Source organism: Apaloderma vittatum, unplaced genomic scaffold (assembly GCF_000703405.1).
Source record: "Apaloderma vittatum isolate BGI_N311 unplaced genomic scaffold, ASM70340v1 scaffold18539, whole genome shotgun sequence".
NCBI classification, from domain to species: domain Eukaryota; kingdom Metazoa; phylum Chordata; class Aves; order Trogoniformes; family Trogonidae; genus Apaloderma; species Apaloderma vittatum.
Genome location: NW_009734815.1, coordinates 7,122 through 17,104, shown reverse-complemented (window position 1 = coordinate 17,104; position 9,983 = coordinate 7,122). Strand labels below are relative to the sequence as shown.

Sequence of the window (9,983 nt, the reverse complement as noted above, 5' to 3'; positions counted from 1 at the left end):
CATACAAGGCACTAATAAGTGCTCAGTGTAACAAAACGAACTTCACTGTTTGGCTCAAACTGGAAAATGAGACTAAGAAATAAGAAAGCAACAGGCAATTTCATAATCCACAGCTGTAGGTTGGTGGGGGAATAATTTTCATATAATACTAACCTATCAATGTAGTAAGTTCCAAACTGGAATTATGCAGAAATTCTAACTGTAAACAAGCTGAACGGGGAAAAAAAAAATAATACAATACTTACCTGCGACTAGTTGCCTTCTTTTCTGTCTTAATTTCTTCCTCTGCAAGTTGTTGTTTAGCATTTTCATTTGTGTCAATTTTCAATTTCTTGGCAATGCGTTCTTTTATTTGAAATCTCTCATTGCTAGTAGCTTCGTCTTCTACACTACGAGCATCTTCACCATGTTCTTCTTCTTCCTTTATTGATTTAAAATGATAAAACTTCGCTCTTAGCTTTTTTTTTTTTTTTACTACAGCAAATTGAATATGGGAAGGTTTTCTTACAAAGATAAACCCTTACCAAACAAATATAAAATACTTCATTTCAAAGCAAACTTTTCAAGCAAATATCTCCTTATTTGATTCAGAGGGAATAACAATTAGAAATCTGATAATTAAATATCTTTTCACATACAAGTTATAGCTATTTCTGTAAGGCTTAAAAAACTAAAATAGTCTAGAATGGACTAAACACCTATAGGTCTGCAGAAGACCTCATAGCAATATGATATTAGTCTGGTCATTGTTCATGAATCCAAAATTTGATCAAGGCAATACATGAAACATTTCCTTCATTTTCCACTAAAAGAAAAACAAAACTAATTAAGAACTTCCTGCCACAAGGCTGTACTCAGTCATGATAGGACAAAGAGGTTTGCCCATCAGTCTTTGTGAGGGGATTTACAAATGGTACATTGATCAAAAGAGGCTGTGAAAACCCGTGGAATCAATAATCTCAACTTGCTACAGAGGTACTACGCTTCCAGGCCTAGCAGAGGAAGGCAAAAGGGGATAAATCACCTCGGTTCAAAGACATTTGGAGGAAGAAGTCATTGCTCACAGTAATGAAGAGTCCGACTAGATGAAGAGATCCAAGTTAGAGTATTCCCTTCCTTGAAGAAGGAAGCCTGGATGAATCTTAATAGAAGGATGCCAGCTCAAAAATTAGATGGCACATCTTCTTATATTTATTTTGGAGTGATGCTAACTTGTTAAACAAGTGTAAGATACTACATGACTGTAATTTTAACCACACAGAGAAAGGACTGGCTTAGAAACGGTATTCCAGAGGACCCTACTGTATCCAGGAGACTGCCATGATGTCAGCACTTGGAGAGGAATATTGTAAAGACAAAGTACATGTCCTGGGTATGACTGACAGTTAGGAAGAAGAATAGCATGAAGATCATGTCAGTAAACACAAAGGGGGAGAGGGAAGAAAAATAAAAGCAGCAAGAGGCACAGTTTTGGGAATAGAAAACTCAAGAGCTGGATTTCAGATGTTGTATTTGAGTCACTGTTTAGGAAACTTCAGACTACCATGCTTAGATTTTAGATTTAGACAAGAGAAGACCAGACAGGAATCACCATCTGTGATTATTCAGCACAGTAAAACAGTTGCATATTTTGTCATGGAAACTACTGAAATGTGGTAGGGGGTTTGTGTGTTCTTTTTAAATAGGGGAAAGAGAAAAGTGTAACAGGATTAGCATTTTACCTATTTTCTCAGAAAGTTATTGTTTGACAGAGGAGATAATGAAATTTTCTAAAGGATTTGCATGACAAAGTGTTTAACAATCAGCGATAAAGACAGACTCCTGGTGGAGATTTGGCTACAGCTTAGATAAGAGCATGTCAGTGAAATACAAGAAGCTGGTTAGTAGAATTTCTAGAAAAAGTAGAACTCTAGAAAAATTGCAATTGCTAAGTAGCAAGCTAATTAAAAATTACAGAAATTATAAAAATTACGTACAAAATTACAGGAAACTGAGTAACAGGACGGGGGGTTCTATAGATGGTGTTTTAAAATGGGACAGTCAAAATGATTAAGCTTGTCCAACTCAGGTGAAATGCCTCTGATTCCTGAACTTTCCATTTCCCTCACTCACCACAGTATTGCATAAGTTTTCTTCTGGAAAAACAGTGTCAAAATAGGATATAACCTTCCTCCTCTTCCCTACTACAACTCTACCCTTTTCTCCTGGCCAGTATCCTCCTTCAGTCCCTTTTCTGTCTCACTAATTGCATCTGGCTTCATCTATTTTTCTTCATTCTAATTTTCTTCATCCATTTTTCTAAAGTCTCACTACCAACTAATAGATTTAACACATTTCCATCCTGAGTGGGCTACATGACAAATCAAGAGGGAAACAGCTGTTTAGTTCAAAGATGATGTTCCCCTAGTCACATAGAAATACAAACCAGCATGTCTGGAAGCTGTACTAGTTTCTGTTGCTGTTGTTAGCTGGGTGGAATTGCCCTACTCTCTGCTCTGGAAATAAAACACTAGATTTTCTGTCAGAATGACTAATGGCTATTGTATGTAATATGACTTAGCCATTTGAGATTACTGAATTGGCGGTCTCTCCATCGTATTACATAAAACTTACTTGTTCAGTAACTAACCGACAAATATGGAGAGAAAAACAGGTTGTACAGAAAGAGGAAATGAAGGAATATCACTGATGGGCAAAAAAAATCCTATCTTACGAACACATTTCATATAATGTATTCATTAATGACTAAGACACAAAAAGTTTTAATAAACAGCGATGAGGTACTGTCAATACAAAGGATCAGACTCTCAACGCACAAAATGTATGACCTTGAGGACTGCAGTAAGAGAAACAGGATGCTATTTAATAGCATGAATGGTAAGGTCAGGCGCTGAGGGAATAATAACCCAAGTTTCTCTTACACGCTAGAGACTTGTTATTTGTGGGAGGTAGGGAGACCTGGAAGAATTATTTGCTCATAGAATGGCTATAAAACTACCAATGTGTTGCAGCAGCGTAAATGCAAAAGTGATCCCATGATGTGTTAACTGAAACCAACCCAAGAGAGAGAAAATACAACTATCAATTTACAAGCCTCAGGTAACTGCTTGAAATGCTAGATTCTAACTAAGGTCTTTCAAGGAAATGAAAACTAAGGAGGGCATATGCAGAACTAAAAAAGAAGCAGCTTTCCTATTTCACAATATTATTATTACAGTTTAAATTAATTAGGCTGAAAAATAAAAATTTACATAAATATATCTAACATCTCCCTGTTACATAGTCCCAAAATTCGGCTCATTTAAAGGGCTATTTGAACATCTGAAGAATTATTACTTAAGTACCATTCTCAGAACACTTCTAAGTCAAAGCAGGAATTATAAAGGAGAAGGGTGCAAGAACCTGAACTCATACCATGCTTTGAGAAAAGAGGGGGGAAAAGAAAAAAAGAAAAAAGGTGGAAGCAGATTGGTTTTTTTATCTAGGTCCATGAGGCAAGTAGATTGTGTCTTTCCTTCACTTCCACAGTGCACAAACTAACAGTGTAGAACCTGTACCTGGTGGACAGATATGGAAAACTACTTTACAGGATTCAGTTTTCTGAATGGGAGATAATATTCAGGGTAAAATATTACATCCTTGTCCAAACAGCAACTCAAAATGGGTGCTCTCGGGACCTATGGCTGGAGGCAGATACATAATTCAGCTAGCAACCTTACTCCACACCATGTATAACCATCTCAAAATGGTCTTCATGTTTCATTCAATGTTACTGCTCAGTTATTCAGATTTCCTGGCTTTCAGAGCTGACAGCCTTCATCAATACAATTTAACTGATAAATATTCACTGAAATTTTCTTTCCTTGAAAAAAATCTTTCCAGCAGGACTCTTACTCATACACTTGCCCTTAGACACTGCAGTTACATCACTATTCATTCATGACAAATTTAATTCTAAGTTCTTTTTTTTTTAAGCAATTTCAGGGCTTTATTTACTGTTTTGTCACTCTGTGGTATAAAATCTCCTATATACTTAACCTACTGACTGAAATATTTGGAAAGCAGCTTTTGTAAAATGCAGTAAATAGCACGCAGCAGTAACTCTAACCTGCTGTGAACGTTCACAATGGCCAAACCTTACAGCTCTGAAAGGGCCTTTGCTGGAAATCTGATCTGAGCTAGTTTTAAAACACCCCTAAAGCACCATTTGTTCCCCTAAGAAAATCTAACTCACACATAGTAAAGAACAAAGACTAATTTGTAAAATAACAGTACTTACCTCGCTCAAATCCCTCTCTTCACTTTCTGCTTCACTAAAAGAAGAAAAATAATAACTACTTTGAAGTACCAGAGGAGATTTAAATTACTGTTTTAAAAAGTTATTAAACAAAAAAATATTTGCTTACCTGATTGAAATTTTAGTCAACCTAGTCCTCTATACTATCTTCACATCCATCTTAAAAGTATCAATTAATAGTATTTTCTGTTATTTGATTATCATAATCCTTTCTAATTATAAATGTTTCAAATCACAGGATTAAATCAGATACTTCCATACAATGGATAAATTCTAACAATAACTTGTGCTATCCAGACAAAACACTAATGCATACAATTAAAAGGAAAAAAACAAAAACCAGAACTCACTCAGGATGGATGTTTTTGATCTCATATACCAAAAAATTTCTAGCATTTCATTGCAAACAGTTTTTTGGAAAGTCCTCTTTACATAGGCATGCTTGACATGCACTATACTGATGGTTAGGCTTAATATCAATATTTTCATTTATTATACAGCTACAACTTAGGGTATTAAAAAAGGAACCTACCTGAATATACTAAGGCTAAGATAACCACTGTTAATTTCCATCCCACAATTTAAAAAATAATTTATGTTATTAAAGAAGCCCCCAAAGTCAAGGCTTTGAGGGGCACTTTAAGCCACCAGTAGGTAATCAAGGTCACGAAAGAAACCATTATCTTGTTGGAGTCAATTACATTGATTTAATCTAAAAAAAAAATCCAGAAAACTATCTGTAGAAATAAAATTATCTGTAGAAATATTTCTTAATAGATTATTACTATTTAAAAAGAAAAAAACCAACAAAATAATAAACCCAAAAACTCCAGATATGCTTATATGTATTAAAGAAAATACTTAGAATGTATCAAGGTCTGTAATTCTGATGCTGGTCCTAAGCAAGCAGAAGCCACAGTAAGAGGTAAAATGATCTCCTTGGTGTTTTTGACACGGTTATACAGGGAACTGCCTTACTAGTGTCTTGAGATGTTTTATTAAAGGGGCTAGAGGTGGTTGTGTATGACCTGTGACACATTTGGACTGACATAGAATCTTTAACCGAATATTTTTAAGGAAAATAAGCAGTCCTAGGGTGATGAGAAAGGCCAGGCATGAATAAATAGATGCCTAAAAGATAGGGAATAGAAGCTGGAAGCAAGCAATCACTTGCTGCAGTGGAGGAAGATGACTAGCATATACCCCACAGGAGACTGTGCTGGGGCTCAAATCATTCTGTGAGCTCAGCAACAAAGCAGGCAAACAGGCAGGTCACAAAGTTTTTTGATAACCGAGTTACACAGTAAAGACAAGAGGGGAATGAAGAATTGCAAACGGACCTGAATGATGAATGATGGATGAAATCTAAAGTATATAAAAGTAAAGCTATGTACATTGAGGAAAAGGAGTCCCGCACACAGAACAGAGAGGTCACAGCTGACCATCATTGATCATGTTGTGTTCCTCAGGGGTCTGTACTGCGACCAATACTGTCAAGCATCTTCATCAATGACACAGACAGCGGGATTAAGTGCACCCTCAGTAAGTTTGCTGATGACACCAAGCTCAGTGGTGCAGTCTCAACACGCTGGAGGGAAGGGATGCCACACAGACGGACCTGGACAGGCTTCAGTGGTGGGCCTCAACAAGGCCAAGTGCAAGGTACTGCACACAGGCTGGGGCAACCTGTGGTGCTGATACAGGCTGGGCAATAAACGGATTGAGAGCAGCCCTGCCAAAAAGGACTTAGGAGGTACTGGTAGATGGAACGTCAGACATAAGCCAGCAACGTACACTCACAGACGAGAAGGCTAACCATATCGTGGGCTGCATCAAAAGAGTGACCAGCAGGTCAAGGGAGGCAATTCTGTCCCTCTACTCCGCTCTGGTGAGACCCCCCCTGCAGTGCTGTGTCCAGCTCTGGAGTCCTCAGCACAGGAAAGACATGGACCTGTCAGAGGGATCCAGAAGAGGGCCACAAAAATCATCAGAGGGATGGAATACCTTTCCTGTGAGGAAAGGTTGAGAAAGTAGGGGTTGTTCAGCCTGGAGAAGAGAAGGATCTGGGAAGACCTTATTGCAGACTTTTCACACCTAAAGGGGGCTTATAAAAAAGTTGGGGACAAACTTTTTAGCAGAATCTGCAGCCACAGGACAAGGGGTAATGATTTTAAACTAAAAGAGCGTAGATTCAGACTAGGTATAAAATAGAAGTTATTTAAGATGAGGGTGATTAAACATGGAAAGACGTTGCCCAGAGGTTGCAGATGTCCCATTGCTGGAAACATTCAAGGTTAGGTTGGACAGGCCTCTGAGCAACCTGATCTAATTGAAGATATCCCTGCTTATTGCAGGCGCTTTGACTAGCTACAAATTCTTGAAGCTGATAAATATTCACGCAGTTGTCACTGTTCAATACTCAACAGTAGTTAAAAAAGCAAATCAGAAGTATTAAAAAGAGAAGAATATATAGACAATCTTCATGCAAGCATCAGATTTATGATTCAACTCTTTATAATATGTTGTTTAGCTTTTGGAAAAAAAAGATATTTTAAAATATAATGAGAGTTGGGAAGAGCAACAAGAATAAACACAGATACAGAACAGGTTCTGTGTGACAACTTGAGTAGGCTTTAAAAGTTTAGGCCAGAAAAGAGATGGCTTAAGAAAGGATTGTGGTAAAGATAGGTATGAAGGCACTGACTGCTTACTGTTTCCTCCAGCACAAGACTTAGAATTTATCAAATGGTGCCAGTAGTAGATAGGTTCAGAACAAAAAGATGAGGTACTTCTTCCCGCAGAAGGCAGGAAAGTTTGAATGTAAACAATACTACAATTGACTGAATAACTACTCTGATGAGAGCTCTATTAAGACAAAATAAGTAGATGAACCACATGAAGCTCTGACAATTCCCTGAGCTGAGAGCTGGCGGAGATGGGAGTCTCCTTGGGTAAACATTACACTTGCCCTGTTTTTATTCTTTGTTGTGCATCTCCTGATGGGCAATGTTGGTGACAGGATAGTGGGTCAGAGGAACATCTGATCCGATCTAGCATTGCCATTCTTAATTTCTTAAAAGAATAATAGACAAACAATGAGCACATGATGCTAATCAGGACTAACATCCTGAAAATAAAACTGTTCTGTAAATTGGAAATCACGTATTAACCTTTTGACAGCAGGAACTGAGCTTAGATGTGGATCATCCTTCAGTAGATCATGACTACTTTTACTTTTTCCCTTCATGCTCTGTTAAAAGAACAACAAAAAAACATACTGTCAGTCTCAGAGAACAGATGGTGAAAAAGGATAATGGTAAGAAAAAGATAATTTGTTTCTTTTTAGCTTTAGCCTAACCAGTAAACATAAACACTTTTAATAACAGAAAAACAAATCACTACAAATCATAAAGATACAAGGTGTAGCACATATATACTTGAGTCAATGAAGAATTAAGAACTTGACTTTCCAATAATAGCATATGACAGGTCAAAGAACTACCATATACAAAGCAGTACTTATCAACTTTTCCCATAAGGGAAAAAAACAACAACAAACCAATAACCTGCACTACATAAACCTGCAACACATTATGCAGGAGTCATTTACTGAAGTAAGCAGTAAAGTAAGTCTAACACGTCACAAGATTTTCTAGTAGAAAGACCATGGTAAGAAAGCATTCCTCATGCTAATCCAAAAAGTATACTTGAATTTCAGGCTGAAATCAGACTGAAAATCTCTGTAAGAGAAACAGTCTATACTAAGACTTTAATGTCTCCATTTCAGATGCATTTTATAATCCTTTCAGGAAGACAGTAGTTCTATGGATAATAAAATCTTACTCATTTTAACACAACTTTAATTTTTTATTACGTAGATAAAAAGACTAACACATTCAGCAACATGAAAAATTGCTTCCTTCAACAAGTAATCTGTGTGAGTGTTCAGGAGCTAAACAAAACATAAGAGAAGTTCTTAGCACCTTCATACACTGTTCCAAACAAGTAGATCATTAAATGAGCAGTTAAGACACGGAAAGATTCAGTTCAAACACTAATCAAAAACCAGTGGTGGCCCTGCTGTAACGTTCCTGAGTAGCTTTGAGTTTCACCTGGAGCTTCTCTGACAATGATCATCATTTTAGCCCAGTCCTGAGAATCCACTCACTGCCTGAGCTATATCAAAGGTGTACCTGTGTCTCCAGCCTTGCCTTCTGGACGGGCCTGTTGGATCTACGTTGACTCCAGCCCTGTCTCCTGTCCCATCTGACTGGTTGCTCCTGACTGGACTCTCTGGATAGGGACCTTGGTTATTTCTTGCTGTCTCAAAGACTGTTGATGGATTCAGTCACCAGCAAACAACTCTGACTGCTGTATCCAGACCCTGCTGGTGAGTGCGCTGCCTGTGCTGGAGTCACTCTTACTTCCTTGCTCGTGCTCCCTCATGTAGTCATTCTACTATTGCCACTTCTTGACACAAATCTCCCTAATCCTGCCTTCTATGACCTCCTGGGATACAAAAGTTTTCTTTCTTAGATTTCTACTCTCTATAATATAATCATGTAGGTATTCTTCCAATAGAGAAGACACAACTTGAGCTGAAATGTTTGAAAGACACCAATGGCCCTATTACCTTTTTTTCATCTCTTTTTAAAAGTATTTATACTTCTTCCTTTAATCATGTTCTTTATATTCACAATATAAATTACAAGAGGCAGAAATATTTTCTTTCTATATTTATTTGCTCATTTACCTTTGTGTCTCAATTTTTATATTGTAAGAAAAAGGGAATAAACATTCTCATCTTTCCCTCTATCTCTCTCTTTTTTTAAATTTTAGAGTAACTGTGATCCATATCCCCAATTATCCTGGTTAAGTCTGGTGATGCATTGCAGAAAAAGCAAAATACATTCCCTCGCTTTGACTAATGGGAAAAATGGAGAAAATACTTTGGCAGGCATTCTTAAATTCAGTACTTACTTGGTTAATATGATGCAATTAAGAAAAGAATTCTTACTTTTCACACTTAAACATGAAACCACTACATACTGTAAAAGTTTCATCCTGATATATGAAGCTTTCATTTCCTCTTTAGTAATTTTAGCTTCAGCCTCATCGCAATAAAAATTAATAGAAAATGTTCCATTTTCCCAGATCCGTTAGAGCATTCCTCAGTTACTTGCACTTTCCTCTCAACCTCAGTCCTTGAAAGTATACCTTTCTTACATTGAAACAAGCAAGATTTACTGCACCTAGCAACAAAAAAATGTTCACAGAAGGATTCAAAATTTGTAGATGTCAAAGAATCCCATTACTAACTTAGACCTTTACTTTTTCTTACCAAAAACAGAGAATGAAAGGTGATGCTGAAGTTCACATACTTCAGTATAATCAGCGAAACTGTTAATCAAGTTTAACAGAACTATAGAGATAGCGATCTAGACCTTTAGAAATAAGCAATGAGGTTTGGAAAAAACGTTTCATTCTTTTGTAAAAAAATGAATTTAAATTCTTCATAAATAGCTGTTTTGGTTATTCTCCTCGCTACAGTGAGTTCAGAATTTAGTCAGAACAAATATGACGAGATTTTAAGACTGATTTGAAGACAGCATGACAACACTGAAACTGAGCTTGTCATGAAAGAAGTGGTTTATTTAGATAATTTTAAACTGAAGAGCAAGTATTT

The 9,983-nt window shown here is 36.9% G+C and overlaps 1 protein-coding gene across 1 annotated transcript in view; it reads right to left on the bottom strand.

Moving 5' to 3' along the window:
- Window positions 1-245: 245 nt before the first annotated feature.
- Window positions 246-9,983, bottom strand: part of CWC27 (CWC27 spliceosome-associated protein homolog (S. cerevisiae)) — a gene marked incomplete at both ends in the record, with an annotated part of 15,373 nt that continues 5,635 nt past the window's right edge. The window contains 3 exons of the mRNA XM_009876418.1: window positions 246-421; window positions 4,280-4,313; window positions 7,468-7,547. Coding sequence (XP_009874720.1) covers window positions 246-421; window positions 4,280-4,313; window positions 7,468-7,547 — 290 coding nt within the window. The remainder of the gene's footprint in view (window positions 422-4,279; window positions 4,314-7,467; window positions 7,548-9,983) is intronic.